The sequence below is a fragment of the Leptopilina boulardi genome, unplaced genomic scaffold (genome assembly GCF_019393585.1).
Source record: "Leptopilina boulardi isolate dan_hultmark-lab unplaced genomic scaffold, ZJU_Lbou_2.1 LbouV2_165, whole genome shotgun sequence".
NCBI classification, from domain to species: Eukaryota; Metazoa; Arthropoda; class Insecta; order Hymenoptera; family Figitidae; genus Leptopilina; species Leptopilina boulardi.
This window is the reverse complement of record NW_026137713.1, coordinates 2,447,797-2,466,404: the sequence shown is the minus strand read 5'-3', so window position 1 is coordinate 2,466,404 and position 18,608 is coordinate 2,447,797. Positions and strand designations below refer to the sequence as shown.

The following is an 18,608-nucleotide window of genomic DNA, read 5'->3' as shown; positions in this document are numbered from 1 at the left end:
ATGTTTTTGGCGCGCCTTTATGCTAAATTCAAAATGTTTTTATCCTTAAATTACATATATATTTTTAATATAATTATAAAATTATTTCTATTTATATAAAAGCCATATCCATTGCCTTTATTGTTAATAATATTATAATATAATATATATTAATAATAATATTGTTTTTTACGTTATATTTATGATTTATCATCTCTATAATGTATCAAATAATAATTCTTTAATTATTACAATATTATAGGTATAATTATAATGAATAATATTGAAATAATCTATAATAAAGATGTTTCAATAGACGTAGTCGAGTTCGTCTTATCTAGACCGTTTTTCAAGACTCAGGCCAGCGACTTTACAGCGCTACTTGACAAACGTATAGGTTATGGTCGTTTGCGGTTGTCAGTGTACTTTTATAGTTGTTGCACTTTTGTAAAATACTTTTGTGAAATACTTTTGTGAAATACTTTTGCGAATTACTTTTGTAGTTGTGTACAAATATTTTTAAATAATATATTTTTTACAATTTTTACTAATAACAATTTAATATATTTTATAATTAGTAATTAATATTATTTAAATTAATATATATTGTACAATTGGATATGTCGAATTTGGGTGTAATAAATTTTAAATATATTTTTAGTTTTGTTAAAAACTACTTTTTAGTTTGAGGTTATGTTAATGGATATATAATATATAAATAAATAAATTCGTGACAAAGTTTTTTCTTCGATTAAAAAAATAAATTTCAAAAATCTATAAAAAAACAAAGAATATTTTTATTGAAATTAACAGCAATATATAAATATAATTTAAATAATATTAATTACTAATTATAAAATATATTAAATTGTAATTAGTAAAAATTGTAAAAATATTTGTACACAATTACAAAAGTAATTCGCAAAAGTATTTCACAAAAATTTAAAAATATTTGTACACAATTACAAAAGTAATTTGCAAAAGTATTTCACAAAAGTATTTTACAAAAGTATTTTACAAAAGTATTTTACAAAAGCATTTTACAAAAGTATTTCAAAAAAAAAAGAATTTCACAAAAGTGCAACAACTATAAAAGTACACTGACAACCGCAAACGACCATAACCTATACGTTTGTCAAGTAGCGCTGTAAAGTCGCTGGCCTGAGTCTTGAAAAACGGTCTAGATAAGACGAACTCGACTACGTCCATTGAAACGCTTCTTAGCGAATAGCAAGACCGACTAGTTTAGACGTGCTTGCCTATGACTGGAAAGACTATTTCTAGACGCTAGACTTCCACAAGATTTTTCCACACGGGTGGAATATTTGAGATAGAATACTCCATATATATTGACGAACATAGAGAAATCACCAAAGTTTCTCATGGTGCTTTCTATATAGATAAAGTTGCTTTCCTATATATATTTGCTCAAGTTCCAGAGAATGAATTTGACCAACAAGAACGCGAATGATATTTCCAGTGGTGAACTTTCCTAAAGTTTACTCATTATCTTTAGATAATATGTCCAAATAGTTATAGATGACGTGTTCTCACATTCCATAAGGGGGAGTGGAAAATATATAGTTCAAACATTCGAGAAAAAAAAATTCATTGTCGATGCTTTGAGATAACAAGATAAAGAGATAAAAAAAAAGAAATATTCCAACTTTAGATTTTTTTTGTTTTTCAATTTAGAGCCGTTTTTGAATTTTTTTTTTTTAGTATATCAGTAGTATAAAATAGTTTAGTCAGACCGAAGATTTTTAGAATTATTATTATAAAGTTGTTAGTAGTAACAGATAGTTTCAGTCAGACAGTAATTTTTGAAGAATTTCTTTGAATTTTACATTAAACACTGCAGTATTTTCTTATAAATCTTTCTTCTACGTTATATCTTCAAATGTATAAAAGAAACTTTATTTTCGTGACTAGGAAGCAAATATATTATCGGAAAGCGCATAGCTATTCTTAACGATTCCGCATTGGTTCAAATAATTCACAAAGTGATCATTGTGTTCTGAATTGAGATTTGCTATAATATAAACTTGAAAGCTTATTTTCTATGGCACATTTAACTTTTCCCTTAAAAAACCAACTTTAAGTTTCTTTTCTTTTCTATGGAAAGCTTCCAAGAAATTTCGTTTGTTTAATCGAAACTTTAACAGTGATTAGAATTTTTAATTTTGTCAACGAAATGAATCTTATTTTATATTTTATTTATTAATTATTATATTTTTTATTACATTATTTATAATATTATTTATTATATTAATAATTTATGTTAAATAAACCATTAACATTTTTTTACAAGTCCTTACAACAACAAAGTATAAATAATTTTTTTTTTTTCACTTAAATTCCCTCTGTGTTTATATAATATTTTCTTCGTTTTTTTACAAACCTACTTTTTATTATATTTTTTCATTCCAATTACATAATGGGAACCCAAAACTGGTTCGATCCTTTTTTTTCTGAAGAGAAGAATGCAGTTAGATTATCTGGTTGAGTGAATAATCAGAGACCTTGGATTATATTTTTTTTTCTGCGAAGTTTCTTATATTCTGATTGACAGAATCTTTTTTTTTCTCCACATGAGTAGTTGAATTGAATCAACAAAATTTTGGGTACCTTAAAAAGTTTTTCTTTCAATATTGTTCTCGGATGCTTTTTTTCTTTTTCTGTAATATCTTTCTAACTATTATATATATATAGTGGCATAAAGCCACTGAGATTTTACGACAATGATCTAGGCCGGTTCGATGAACTTTCGCACTTATAAAGAAAATAGACTCTTCTTCATTATTATTATTATTATTGATCTGTAATATTTTTCAAATTTTCTTTCCACTTTTTTTTCTAAAAGAAAATATATGTCAATCGAATAGAATTTCAAGAAAAGTATTTTATTACCACGATCCTTAAAATTAAAAAACCAAATTATAAATAGTCTAAATGAAAATGAGTAAAAATTTAATGAAAATTTGTTATTTCTATTATTTAATTATTATTATGTGCGAGGGATTTAAAATTGAAATAATTGTTTTATTGTGATTTTGGAAACAATTTTAAAAAATTTGTTTTCTAGTTGAGAACCACTTTTGCCCACGCTTGTCTCTTTTCTGACGTGTATAGAAAGACATATATATATATTGAGTTTTTGATAAGGTCAAAAGCGTTAAATTGACGACTTGAGAACTCCTTTAATTACTCTGATAAATTACCAATGATGGCAATTAGCCGCTGAATTAAATATGCATACAGTAATATAATCGTCAAATGAATTTACAACCACAAAAACAGATTAAGATAAAAATAAATATATTGCATCATAATTTCTTTCAGATTTTCTTTACAAAGAAATTATTATCAAATTGATTAAAATTAAAAATTTATATTTATTATAGATAAAAAAAAATTTTTTTTTTAATAATTAAGCCAAAAGAAAACTAATTATTATAATTCATAATTCTTTATTAATTTTTTAAGTATTTTTTTTTTGTGGAGCAATTTTTTTTGCGTGGTCAAATGTATATTTGTTATTTTAAGAGTACGACTGCATCTTTCGCGAATCCATCGCTATAAATAGTCACCCCGCGAAATGCAACCTTTCAACTATACTACAAGAACGCGAAATTCGGGCCTTTGAACTTGATTTTGATACGCGCGCCCACAATTTTTACTCGTCAATAAAATATTTATATTTCTATCGTTTCTGAAGATCAGTCTTGAATGAAATATTTATGGCCAATGTCATGCAAATCTTATTTTTCAAATGAAAAAAAATTTTTGTTGAAAAATTTAGTTTTTATAAATGGTTAATTAATTATTGTTATTATTATTAATTAATAATATCGTTAATTTATAATTGGTATTGCTAAAGTATTTCAATCACTCGATTGACATTTTTTTTTCTTTTTCAATATAAATTTGTAGAAAGTAGAATGACCTGTAAATATCGGGTCAACTCAAATTAGTACTGTCTTTTTAGATTGAAAGTCGTGCGTGGCTAGTTTCCTTTTTCAAACTGGTACATTCGTATACGTATTTACCGATTAACGGGGTATACGATGCACTTCTTTTTTTCATAAATTGCATCTTGATTCTAATTGACGTTTCAACGCAGCAATTAGTTCTGGAGTACTACTTCTTTATACTAACACAAAGTCCGGCCTTTGATCATCTAGATAAGCGTTTGTTTTTTTTTTTTTTAGAGATGACTCTATACTCGATATAGACCATTGAACCCATTATTTTTCAATTAACAATTCATTTAAAAAAAATGGTTTTCGAAAATTATTTCTAACAAAAAAATATTTATTGAAAAATATTCATTATCGATGTCAAAAAAATATGTCATCAGTATGCGACGAAAAGAAAACAATTCTTTTTTAGAATTTTATGTATATGTTAGTTTTTTTTTTTTCTTCACAAGCGAGTGAACTCTCTCTCTCTCGCGATGCAATTAATTTTGACGTTACACGTCATATATTGTAAAAGTGGAAATATTTACGCAGCGTCGAAATAGAGCAATCGAAATTAATTGCGAGCTTTTTTCAAATTATAAATCAATCCCTTGTCCCAGTTAATATTGCTTGATACCCACGCACTCCTACGTCGCGATGCGAGTTGTATTGGCTTCTTACACATCGGTGCGGATAAATAAATTATTTTTCATTCCTTAGACACTTTGGGACACAAAAAAAAATTCTTTAATTTAAGATTTTTTTTTTATTCAAGCCTATAAATGTTTTTGTCGGTAGGCAAAAAAAAAAATCATTTAAAAAGAAACTTTTTTCAAATTCCTCTTTCACTTGAAATTTCAAGGAAAAATAATAATAATAAGATAAAACAAAAGAATAAAATAATTTCGATTTCATGATTTTTGTATTTTAGAAATTTTCATAATGGTGATAAATTAATTAATAATTATGTAATTAATAGTAATGTACATTCAAAATCTCAGATATTTTTTCTTTTTTTTATAATGAAAGGAGTAAATTGACAATTTTCCCTTAATGTCATCGACTTTGTTTCCTCGACCAGAGAAACCTCATTGTGGTAGAAACTTTTGCACTTACTACTAAACCATTTCTAGGCTTCCGTATAGTGTCATCAAATAAACCGATTAGTGATGAGTAATCGTACGCGGAAGTATGTTTATAAAATACATTCTTTTTTTATTTATTTAAAAAAAGTTTTTAATTTATTTTATAAAATTAGATTTTATATTGATAGTTAAATATTTTTTTATTATTTTTTTTCATTTTGTTTTACATTTATGCATAGCATATCTATTTTTTGCTCTGTATTTTACAGTTCATTATTCTTCGAATATATATTTTTTTTGTTATCTCATTAAACTTCCTACGCAAAAATTTTTTTTGCTATATATATTTTATTATAATTAATGATTTATCGATTATGAAATTTTCGTAATTGTATGCTTTTATTTTTGCCGATATTCCTATACACAAATGAGCAAAAAAATAAATAAATAAGACGCGTTTATACAAATAACGTAATCGTAAAGTAGAAAATAGAAATGACTAATTTGTTTATGAAATATATTTATTGAAATTCATATGCAAAGAAAATAATTCATTATTGACAAATTTGTTTGACTATTTTATAAATTAATTTTAATTTGTAATTAATTAATTGTAAATTTTTATTGATATAAAAGTACGAGCCGACACTTTTTTTGGAGAATGGAAACTATTTTGCTTTGATTGCAAATATTTTCCAATATTTCGTTTTTATTTTTCAGATTCTTTTCTTTGGGAGAGAATTCGATACAATTTTTGAGTTTAATAAAAAAAAACAAAACAAAAAAAATCGCAGTATTGTGTGTGACGAGTGCAGATAAAGTTATAATTTACTTGTGAAAAAAGAATTAACTTTAAACAATTTAAACTTTCTGTACAATTTTTTCGAAATAAAAAAAAAAAAATGCATCAATCATCGTCAACAGAATCAGCCTCGCCAGGTGGACGAAGGCTCTCTCGAAGTTTTCATTCCTGTCTTCGAGGAGCTGACAACGATGATCAAGAATCAGGTATCAATTTTTATATCCAATTTTCGGCTATTTCGAAAATTAAAAGGAAAAGAAAAAGAAAAATTATTTTATTTTTTATTCAAATGAAAAATTTACTTCTAATAAAAATAAATATTTGTCTCAGAGCTATTTATTTGAAATAAATATTTATTTAGCTCTTGGACAAATATTAATTTTTTCACAAAAAAATTATTTTGAAATGTAAATGAAACGCACTTTTTTTGAGTAATATATATATAGTTTATTAGTCGAAGGAGAAAAATGCTGAATTGACAATTTGTTATAAATATTCATGGAATTTGGGAGAATATAGTGGTGCAATTTTGTTGGGGGAGGGGGAATTTTTTTTTTTTAAATTCACGTGTGTATGTGTGGGATATTTCGCTACCGAAAGGTAGCTTGATGACACGCTCACGCACGACCCACGTGGTGCTCTCTCTCTCTCTCTCTCTCTCTCTATCTCTCTCACATTTATATTTTAAAGGTGTGTGTATATGTTACACACAAGTGCAAAACTGCAACGCGTTAATATTTACTCTCGAAACACAGCCTCTGCTTACCACAGTTCCTTTCTGACGGTATTACTGTTCAGTGTATATAATCTAACCAACTTTACTCAAAAACCAATCAGAATCAATTTCACCATGTGTATGTGTGTGTGTGTTTTTATTCCAATTTTTTCCATATTATCTCTTTTATAAATGTTAATCAGTGATTTTGCAAGTGTTTTATTGTTTTTAAACAAAGCTTTGGAAAACAAAATTTAGTTTCATCATAAACATTTTTCAAGTTATAATAAAATAATTTTCTTTTGGATTAAAAAATTAATTTTTTAAATCAAATTAATTATTATAAAAAATTTTAATTTAATTACTAAAAATTGAAAAAAAAAGTTTAAAGAGAAAATAATAAAGTTTCAATTTGGATAAAATAGATAAAAAGCCTATAATAAAATTTAAAAAAAAAATGTGAAACATATATATATATTGTTTGGAAGAAAATAATGACGAATGAAATAAAAAATGATCAAGTGCGAAATTTTAAAGGGTGCTACTGTCAATTCGTCAGGGGTCAGTGTATTTTTAAGAAAATCGAGTGGAAAATTAAAATATTCCAAAATGAGAATTAGATATGTTCCACCAGATATTAGTAATTGTTACAAGCGTATGTATAATTTTTATTCTCTATTTCCGATTTGATTTATTAACAAATTTTCAAAATTTATTTATTAAAAATATTAATCCTGTATGCGTGCGAAATTTTTCAATTTAACTTTTAATAATAATTAATTAAAAACAGTAATGACCTATTATTAATAATAATTACTATTTTTATTTCATATTAATAATAATAATTAATTAATACATATAATTATGACAAAAATTTTTTTTTAAATATTATACCGTAACTTTTAGATGAAAAAATTATGCCCATAAATGTTGTTATGTACGAGCTTTAAAGTATCTGAAATATCGTCAAGTCTTTTTTGGACAAAAAAAAATGAAGTGTATGAACAAAAAGATTGTTATGATGGGGTGAACGACGATGAATTTCAAAAAGTACCGTATGTCTCCTCTCGTAAAAAGAACTGGCCGTTATTCCGGTACATGTGTTTCGCAGGTTTTTCTTTTGCTTGCGCCGAAACTCTTATAATAAACCATAAGACCCAAAATGTGAGTGCGAGAGATATTCGAAATATATCATATAAATAAATGAGTTACATTAATTTCAAAATTGATCACATTTTTCAATATATTAAGGAGGGTTCATTAACTTTTATTTGAAATTCATAATTATTACCCCTTTAGGAATTTTTAATTATTATTGATTCATTTCAGAATCTCATTAATTTAGGTGAATTATTATTCTGATTATTTCGAATTTCATAATTATATGAATATTTCTTTTAAAATTTTGTAATAATTGTTTATTTGTTTATTAGCTAATTCTTTATTCTTTTTTTTAATTTTAATTTTTTAATATAGCGGAGATGAGATTTTTTTTTATTTAAATTAAATAATAAAAAATTGCATTTGTAAATTTTATTTTTCTGAATTGTTTTTTCGAAAAAGTAAATATAAAAGTGACGCGTGAAAAATTATTGTCTTCGTAAGTGTCATTAAATCATTGATGACGACATAATGACATTTTCTAAGATAAAAAAAAAATAGTGACTCATCAATACTGAAAGCTTAATTTCACAGACACATCGTAGACTTAACTAAAATAGAGAAAAAGATGTTTAGAATCGATCTAACAGGGCGGATTAAGTTGTAAGAAAAAGTTCCTTTAGCGTTTTTTTTTCTTCATCAAGTCTGCAAATAACTGCTAATTAAGTTGCTCCCGTTTAATTAGATCGATATAATCCATTCGTTAGAATTAGAAACCGTGAATTTTTTTTTTATTCTAATTTATTGGAATGAAATAAAAAAAAATTATTTATAAAAGACATAAAAAAAAGTAGAAATTTCTCAATTTTAATTATTATATTATTAAAGTTATCAACTATTGAAAAAAAAAATAATAGGGAGTTTTTGTTGTTCATTGTATTATAGAGTTAGACTAATGTCGATTTTCACAAGAATGTGAATTGCTAGTCATTGGAGCTGTGATTATACTCTCTTATCATTGCAGTTCTCTATTTTAGGTTAATAGTACCTTCCTTGCCTCGAAACGCCACTTTATGACCCTTATTATTTTTTTTAGTTTTACGTTTGCCAATCTTTTAATGCGCACTCGAGACTATTATGGTGTTTTACTCCCTGAGTTTTCATGTAATGCTCCTCTCTCGCATCACTATTGATGCTGCCTCTTGATAGGACTAGTATTTTTCACGCGTATAAAAAACGATCTCCAATCTTGCAATCTCTTATCCTTCTATTATGAATTATATATAGTTATAAATTAAAATATATTTTTTTTATAAAAAAATTTTTTTTTTTTGATAAACAATATTTATCTTTTATTTTATTATCTTGATTTAATTAAGTACTTAACATTCTATGTGATTAGTTCAATTCAAAATATTCTTTGTGATATAGCTGCGCGGTTATATTGCTCAATTGACAGCCGCACGTACCTGAGTTCAATTCTTCCTGGAGTTGTAATTTTTCTACTTTATAGAAAAATCCAAAAATTATTTTTACTTATCCTAATCGATAGCAGTTATTTTTTAGTAATAAAAGTAATAAAAGTAATAAAAATAAAATCCGAGAAAAAATTTTTTTTTTCCTCGATCTTAGATTATTTCTATATGAAGGCACATGCCCTTGTTGCTTACATTTGCTACATACAATATATTTCTTACCCCGCTTGCACGTCATAATTACACCTACGGCAATACATACAGTTCGACTTGTAATTTGTTTTCTCTGTCAATTATTTACTAGCGCAATATATATGCAGACTCGCGTGGTTTATTTTTCATTGAGAGAGGCGCCCCCAGTGCGATTCTTCGAGTAGACTTTGCACTTTGAAAGTTTTTTTTTGTATTTTTGTTTTTATTATTTTTTTTTTTTTTTTTTTTTTTTGTTATGTTGGATGCTACATTTGAAGGTAAAACAATATATATATGAGCAGGGTGAAACTCTTCAAGAAATATATATAATGTACAACAACTCTTTTGCCAATTACGACTATTTTGTAATCTTCGTATAACATATATATATATATATATATATATATATATATATATATATATATATATATATATATATATATATATATATATATATATATATATATATGTATAGTATTACCGTGGGAAGTGCTTCTGCATTTTTTATAGGGTGGTTTTTTTTTCTATTTAATATGTCACACAAAAATTATTTTGATTTATATTCTTCCGGTGTATATATACTAATATATGAATGAGAATTTTTTTTTATTGTGAAAAATTTAATAATCTTATAATATAATTAAAACAACATTCTAATAAAAAAAATTATTGTTTTCTGTTTCAGGTGAGTCCAAAGCAAAATCTCTTCCTCGAAATTCAAAATATGAAAAATTACTTCGCACTGCAGAAGGTATGATTCTAATTAATAATTATATTCCATCAATTAATTTAACACCCCCCCCCCCTCTCCCTCTGTTTTTAAGGAAATACATGCAAAGTATGTATCTATATATGGTTTTGCTCTCCCTCAGAAAAAAATCCGTTTCTACGCCCCTGAAAATTACAAAAATAATTAAAATAATAGGTAATAATAATAATATAATATAATAATAACAATAATACTATAATAATCATAAATTATTTAGTTTTATGGAAATGATATAGAAGAAAAATTAAACTAAAATTATAAATAAAAAAAAACACGGAAATGAATTTTTTTTTTTTGCGAATATTAATAATGTGGCATTGATTTTTTTTTGTTTCGAAATATATTGTGATTTAAGCACCATATCATCCTTTGCAATTGACGCCTTGGTTTGAGACCTACGCGGTTATAATATTTTCAAAAGGGAGGACTCAAGTAACAAACAATGCTCTCGATTGAGAAATTTAAACCGGTAGATATTATATTATCTATGCGCGTCTATATTGAGTCATTGTCCCTATAATAAATGAGAAAAAAAATACAAGAAAAAAAAATAATATAATTTTACATATGATTATAATATATATTTGAAAAAATTAAATTTTTTTCCCCCGCATAATATTGTAACAGTTCATTCACGCAGCAGGTGATTAATCATATATACAATATTTATAATCAATAAGTATATATTTATATATAACTATTAAGTAGGCTATACTTGTGTTTTTGATTCATAATTAAAATTTTATTCCGATTTATAATTTATTATGAAATTAATAACAATAATTTAATTTTTTAACAAATTAATTACCTTTTATAAAAAAAAATTATAAAATATAATGTTAGGTAATATCAAGAAATGTTATATACGTAAATGAACAATTTTTATAATGAGATTTATTTTTATTGATTTGTTTTGCGTCGATCTTTTTCATTCCATATATATTTACAATACCGGATCTTATATATGTCTTTGTTTCTTATTTAGACTTATATTCATGAATAATTCTGAGCAGAGTATTGTTACGTATGAATTAACCGTTAGATACCGTCGTGGATATTAATTGCAAGGTTAGCTAACGTGGAATCCAGTGGGCGCGATGATAATAATAATTTGCAGGATTAATATATTTTTCATTCTATCGTTCTTCAATGATAATATTTCTCTATAAAGTATCCTTTAAAGTTTTAAACATTTCTTTTCGATTAATTACAATTTTTATCAAAAAAAAAATCTGTATTTGAAAAAATTAGAATGCAAAAGAATTACATTAATCTTATTTCAATTTATTGTATTTTATGCAATTATTTTATTACTGTTATTATACTTATTATTTAATTTTTGTATTTTTTAAAAATAAATACACTCGAACTTGAGTTATTGAGAAAGAGTCTCAGTAAGAGTTCTATAGTGTATTTTCAAAAAAATACAAAAATAGTAAAAAAAAAATCCTTTTTCCATAGGAATGCAATAAAATAAAAAAAAGATGTCTTAAGCGGAATAATTATAGAATAGATTGGACTTAATTTTCGTGTTCGTCAACTGTGCTTTTTTTCTTTTCTTTTTTATTTTAATGGTACGCATCCTCTCGCGCTCTCATCATATATTTTACGGTCAAGTCTCACTGACAGTACGCCCCTTTTGTCACACCCTTGATTCATCTCTTTCTCTATGGGCATTTTCGCAGACGAGAGATGACCCTGACACGAGCCATGGAATTTACGAGTGGACGTTTAATTACTTTTTCCGCCTCTCTTTTTTTCTACATTATATATACACTATCCTACTTCCTTTCACATGACCGTGGCGCGAGGGATTTAATTACCTTTGTGTGATATGCTACTGGCCAAATAGAACCAACATTTTTTCTAAATATTCATCAAAGTATAACAAATGTCTCCTCGATATTTTGTGTGACATTTTTTCTATATGACAACTCTTTCTCTCTCTAAATTTGAATTATAGTGAAAAGTCATTTTATAATTTAAATTAGTGAAAATTTTTACTAATTTTTAGTTATTTTTTCACTAAAACTTAAGTAAATTAAAATTAGCAGTACCAGTACTAATTTTTAGTTATTTTTTAACTATAAAGGTTTAGTAAAATAAAATTAGAAATATTAGTAATATTTTACTAAAAAAAAAAAATTAGTGAAAATTTCTAGAATGACTTTTCACTAATTTAAATATAGAGAAAAGAATGTAATTTAAAAATTTCGCTTAAAGTTATGTTTTGCTTGTAAAACAATTAAAAAAGAAAGGATGTGCTTTCGGAGTCGACAGAAACCTTCATTACCGATTATCATTTTGTGTGTATAGAAATCCACGTTACTCACAGTTTGCATCGATAAAACAGATTTTTCTTTCAAGTGGCGCCTCTATTGTTGAATCAATTCAACTACACAGTCAGTGGTTCTCAATACAATTTTCTCAATATTTTCCAATTTACAAATTTTTGTAAAATTAAAATTCAAAATCTTTAAACAATTTTATAAATTATAATCTATATTTTATTAATGCAAAGCGAAGCTATTTTTTTCACATTGAGATAAATTAAATTCATATATAAATAGGAAATAAATTTTTGAGCTTAATTTAAATAGAAATTATAAATTATTATTAAAATAAAAGAAATAAAATGTTTGCAATGAATTTTTTTTTATTTATAAAAGAAGGTGCAAACACCCCCTTACAAGGAATAGTATGACTATAAGGTCCTTTAAAGTTCGTTACTTCAACTTGGATATTCGTCTCGGATCGTTGACCGCGCGCGATGTGATATACTATATCATTACGCAAGCAAATCAACCTCTCATTGCAACTTTGCAACCAGCAACCCACTTATGGATCACCCTGTACATCAGTGTCTCGACTGTAAGGTACCACTTTACCTTCTTTTTTTTCACCTCTCGCTTTTAACACACACACACATATACAAACATAATCCGCGCTTTTATTCAAGGACAACGTATATATATAAGAAAGATCATGTCTCGTCGACGAACCTCATTTTACCCTCTGGGAATGCCCTTATATTGTATATTTATGATCAAGAAGCCTATTTCCAAGGCCATTTCCGCCCACTCTTTACAGGTTAGACATTTTTCTTGTGTTTATTTTCTACCGCAGTCACGTTTTGTTAGGGTGAGGGTTGCTTAACTTTCGTCATTTTTTTTTTTTTTAAGTCTTTTATCACTGAGGTGTAAAATGGTAGAGTGGTTAACGTGCGTGATTTGTAACAGCAAGGACCAGGGTTCGATTCTCTTCACGGCTGAATTTTTCGATTTATTATTAGGATTTAAGGATTTGTTATTTAGTGGATTCTAATTACTATTTTACTGGTATGATAGTAACATGTATGGTAGTTACAATTAATGTTAGTTGCATTGACACCGAGCGAAAGGAAATAAAATTCAGAGAAAGAATTTGTCGAAGTTAACAAAAAAATTCATAGTAAAAATGTAACACATGCTTTTTTTCCCTGAAAATCGATAAAAATGTGTAGTGCTTTAGAAGTGCCACTAATTTGAGAACATAATTTCATTAAGCCCCTCATGTGTGTTTCAAGCTCGGTTTAGTCCGATAAAATTTACGTCGCCTTGACAACAATGTAACAACAGTTTATACATGTAATAAAGTCGATAGGACTAGTGCATTAATTATGTGTAGCGACTGAAAAAAAAGTTATTTTCTCCAACACCTGAATTTATTATCAATTTTTATCATCTAAGTTGGATATATGTATTTAAAGTCACATGTTTATAGAATGAAACGTAATTTTTTTCACTACACATAAAATAACTATTTCGAATATTTATGTTTTATATAAAGTTCGATGTATATCTCTCAGTTAGACTTTCAATGAAATAAAATGAATTTACTAAATTGAAATTAAATAAATAGGTTTAAAAAAAACGGTAAAAATAGGATAAAAATAAGATAAGGAAAAATACAAAAATCGTGAGATAATTTTAATTAGATTTTGATATATATATATATTTTATATGATTGGTTAGTGACAATCGATTTGACATTAAATTAATATCTTTCAATGAGACGATTTCTTTAGTTCGAGGATCAATAATCGATCATGTTTTATTATCGTATTATGCAATCGTATAGTTGATTTATTGGACGTGAACTGATCAGAAAACGTTTAAATGCCTAAGAAAGTATGACCCTAGCCTCCGGTATAGGTTGGAACTTGTTTTGAATCGAGCGTGTGTCTGCGGTTGCACAGTATTCTCTCTATCTCCTTTCCCTTTTTTTCTCCTCTCTCTTTCTTGTTATCTCTTTCTATCTTGCGTCTAAAACCTCTGTGTTTAAAGTATATAAACATTAGAGATCTCTTCTCTCGCCCTTATCCAGCATCCTTATTCTCCTCGATCTTATGTACCCTCTCTTTCCATTCACTTTTTTGTATATACATATATATTTTCTTCCTTTCTCAAGTCTCATCTCATCCTTCTCTCTCTCTCTCTCTCACTCGTTATGAATTGATCTTGCATTTATGATTTTCTTCTCTCTCCAACCTTGTCCCTAGATTATAATATAACGCTCGTTCTAAATTAGCTTAAGATATTTTGAATGAAATTTAAATCTAGATCTATTTTTATAAGAAATATTTTGCATTAATTTTTGTTTGCAACAAATTAAAATAACAAAATTTTGTAATTTATTTATAACCGGAAGTAATATAGCTACCGAAAATGATTTCGAACATTATGTATACAGTAGTCACTATTTAAATACATAACGTCAAATGAACGGAAGTCGCGTGCTCTTGTGTACAAATCACGTTTTGTTACTTCCGCTCTGTCAAGCAAATCATGCTAAAAACATACCTTCTTAGTATAGTTTTAACTTTTTTTTTACTCAATGTACATATTTCGAAATTTTTTCTACTTTTAAAAATTATTCTTCTTTCTTCTTAAAAATAATTCCATAAAAAAGAGAATGGAACATTTTTTCTATTTTTCTTTATGGTTGATATAAATATAGATGTAATTAATGGTGGTTGGCAATCTTTGTAATTCCCGCCTGCTTAGTATAAATACTGACTAGTGATGAATTTATTTCTTTTGTCTTTTATTCTGGAGGCAGTCCAACTAAACACTGAGCTCTCTCTCTCTCTCTTTCTCTCTCAAGAAAGAGAATTCCCAATGGAACGCAACAACTTCCTGCGCCGCGTTTTGTTTGCTCTTTTCATACATATTATTGGCAACGTCGTGACCCTCATACAAAAGTATATTATAAAAAATTCACCCCACAATGAATGCCTCGTAATTCTATCTACATTTTCTCTCCTTTCTTTGTGTATTTCTTTCGAAAAATATTCTCAGTGCATCAGAAAACAAATCGCATTTAAAATTGTCTTATTTAATTTGCATTTGAAGTATTAGTGGAAAAGGTTTCTTAAAAATATTTTTATTTTTACATTTATTTTAAACTTTTTATTTTGTTACCTTTTCGTCTGAATTCTTTCTCTTCCCGATTCTCCATTTTTGACGTTTTATGACTCTACTAGTTTTCTCATACTCTTCAGTCGGCGCAGAAAGACTAAGAAGGAAATTGGTCCAGGTCGTTGTACCTTTTCCATTCTTGTATATTTAAAGTGTAATAGTAAAATATTCATATTGCGGTTTCAATCACTGAAAATTTATTCCTTTGGAAGCTTATTGCTACATAAAAAAAAAGAAAGTAACCCGAATTCGGAAAGTATAATTATTTCTCATAGCAGGTATTATATTACACTAAAATTTGCATTAAAAGTGTACTTCATTTTTCTTATTTTGATAAAAATCATTCGTTTTTCTTCATTTCATCTATTTTCAGTTGTACAACAGCTCGAGGCACTGAAAGATAACATTCGTCCTGAAGACCATTTCTCCTTGACGAACAATATTGATATTTCTTAAGTTGAGCTTCGGATAAATATTTTCTATAGTCGGAAATCAATTCTTCAGCTGAGGGTAAAGGAATCTGTTGAAAATAATTTCGATTTCTTTTATTAATTTTTTCATTCGATTTTTTTCCATTTCGTTCCATTTTGTTTGCGACAATTTTAAAATCAGTAGAAGAATCATTTGGTTTTTGAAATTTGAAATCTGGAGAAAAATTATGTTTCTGAAATTTTAAATCAGCAGAAGATGAGTCATTTGGCTTTTGAACTTTAAAATCAGCAGAAGAATCATTTGGCTTTTGTACTGCTCGAATAGATTTCAAGTATTTCCATTTTCCCTCTTTGCCTTGTAGTTCAGCAAGATTGGGATCCAATCCATTTCTTCTGTACAGAGCAGCGGCGCCATCCGGTTTGGAAAACTTCTTTTCTCCATCTTGGACCAAATTGTATAACTTTTGTGTGGTTCTATTTGCAATAAAGTACATTTTTGATTTTGATTCAATTTTCTGATGTTCGTTCTCCGAAGAAACAGGTTTCTTACTTTGAATATTTCTTTCAACCGTGAATCCTTGAGGGATATCTAAATTCTGATCTTTGTCATATCGAATTCCATTTGCTTTTGTCACTTCCACTGTTAGTTTTTCATTTTCATTATCTGCTGATGTAATTATAAATTACGTTTTTGAAACAAGCATTGGAAAATTATTTACTAATTATATGAAAGAATACCATTATTTGTAAGGGATGAATTATTTTTAGATGAAATTAAATTTATCGTTACAGTTGCAGATGCAATTGGAGTGTCGTTATGTTGTAACAAATTTTCCAAGTTTAGTGAGGATTGATTAACAGTTATTATTTTGTTTGGTACTTTAGCGAAAGATGTTGTGCATTCAATACGAGTTGAAATTTGTTTGTAACTCTCATTATCCTCGATTGGGTGGTAATAAGGTAGACTTTGTGATTGCTTGGTGGTCTCGACCGATGGGCTGGCCAAATAATCCGATGAGGCTACTGCGTTTGTCCTCGTGTGAGATTTGAGATGATGATAACAATGTTTCTTGTTCCTATGAGAAGTAGGTGTGGTCTTGACATTATTCTCAGATTGAACCGCCACTCTAGAATGAAAAATATCAGGTTTCATGTGTGTATAGCGCATGGCTTGACTTACTTCCCGGCGATTTATATACCTTTTTTCTTTCCCCTAAAGTGAATTCTCTCTTTTATAAAAAAATGTATTTAACAAAAGTAGAACAAACCTTCCTCAAAATCAAAGTATTTTCGTTATGGAAGGTGTTTGTCAAATCATAATTTTGATTCTGATTATCATGCGAACATTGTCATTTTTAAATTATTCAGAAGATGGTACTTCTGTTACAAAAGGTAGCAATAATTTTGATTTTGAATGAAACATTATCCTCCTTAGATTTCAGAGAATAGTATTTCTGTTACAGAAGGTAGAGCAAATGTTTTGATGTCATTTTTCTCTATACTAATTTAGATTTTAATTATTTGGGTTGTACCTTGTGAAAGATCCATTTTCGAGATATCTGCTTTCCACTAAGGGGCACATTGTGCATGACGAAGGAGTTGTGGGCGTATGGACCACATGGGCCATTGGTTGCTTACCGTCAAGATGACACTTTAATAGTGTATACTTCCTGATGAATATGGTATAGGTACAACAGGTGGGCTGCACGATCGGATCTGATGGAATCAAATTACATCTCAAATGAGTGGTCAGTTGTTGTTTTTTTTTTTCAAAATCCTACACATGCTTAATATTTATTATTTAGAAATTGAAAATTTAGTTTTGTTTTCCAAATGTCATTGTGACTTTATTTTTCATAAATACAATGAACAAGATAGAGATATAAAATTATTTCTATCTTGGTAAAAAAAGATGACTTTCTTTTTTTTCCCCTTTTGAAAATGACTGTTGAAAAATTAAAAATAGTTATAATAGAGGCAACTTGTATATGCAAAATTCATTTTTCTGGTATGTAATTCACTTTATGAATATGCTTTTGTAAAATCAGGTACAATATATTTGTCGCAGTTAAATGTGTTTTCACTTTGCACACATCCGTCATATTTTTCGAATCCGAAATAAGTATGCTGACCAACGTCCGGACAACCTTATATATGCAAATGGAACATGAATCTCCCCCAATCGAAAGTAGCATTCTACATCTGCTACTTCCTCTCTTATGGTCCTGCTTCGATATTGCGTCCATTATATTCACGTTCAAAGAAATTAACTCGTGTCGTAATGCAGTTATTACTACTTAGATGATGCATTTTGCAATTGCTTCCATTCTAACATACAAGCGCGCACATAAAAGGGTCATTGTAACCATTTTAATATTCATAAGAGAATATTACAGGTCTCTCGCCTTCTGGACATACAAATCTGCCCTTTGCGGAGAATTAGTATTTTTTTTTTTTTTGCTTTTCGTTCTCAACTGTCAATTTATTTAGAATTAAAAGATTTACTACTGATAATAAATATCTCTATTTTCAGTAATTAATGTGATTTGAAATATAAAAAATTAAAATTTTAAAAATAGATTATTAAAAAAAGTGTGATTTTAATTAAGTTACCTGTTTTTTTTTGGTTAATTTACTT

At 27.3% G+C, this 18,608-nt stretch overlaps 2 protein-coding genes across 10 annotated transcripts in view; one reads left to right on the top strand and one right to left on the bottom strand.

Annotated features, from left to right (window-relative positions):
- Window positions 1-18,608, top strand: part of LOC127277340 (disabled homolog 2-interacting protein) — a 218,779-nt gene that overhangs the window by 139,747 nt on the left and 60,424 nt on the right. For 4 of the 8 annotated variants that reach the window (XM_051298401.1, XM_051298402.1, XM_051298400.1 and 1 more), the window contains one exon: window positions 9,997-10,062. The exons of 2 other annotated variants lie outside the window; for them this stretch is intronic. In XM_051298401.1, the coding sequence (XP_051154358.1) occupies window positions 9,997-10,062 (66 nt within the window). Of the gene's footprint in view, window positions 1-5,746; window positions 6,035-9,996; window positions 10,063-18,608 lie in introns of all 8 variants that reach the window. 2 more of the 8 variants (XM_051298404.1, XM_051298407.1) reach the window with 2 other exon arrangements.
- On the bottom strand, window positions 14,012-17,677 carry LOC127277342 (uncharacterized). 2 transcript variants are annotated; one of them, XM_051298411.1, is made up of 2 exons: window positions 17,503-17,677; window positions 14,012-17,097 (listed from the first exon to the last, which is right to left on the bottom strand). In XM_051298411.1, the coding sequence occupies exon 2, from the start codon at window positions 16,462-16,464 to the stop codon at window positions 15,880-15,882; it is 585 nt and encodes a 194-aa protein (XP_051154368.1). In that variant the 5' UTR covers window positions 16,465-17,097; window positions 17,503-17,677; the 3' UTR covers window positions 14,012-15,879. Both variants share the same exon structure in this region, with proteins under 2 accessions (XP_051154368.1, XP_051154369.1).

Excerpts from the sequence above, each read along its gene's own strand:
- LOC127277342 (XM_051298411.1), bottom strand. The coding sequence starts at position 16,464 with ATGTACTTTATTGCAAATAGAACCACACAAAAGTTATACAATTTGGTC.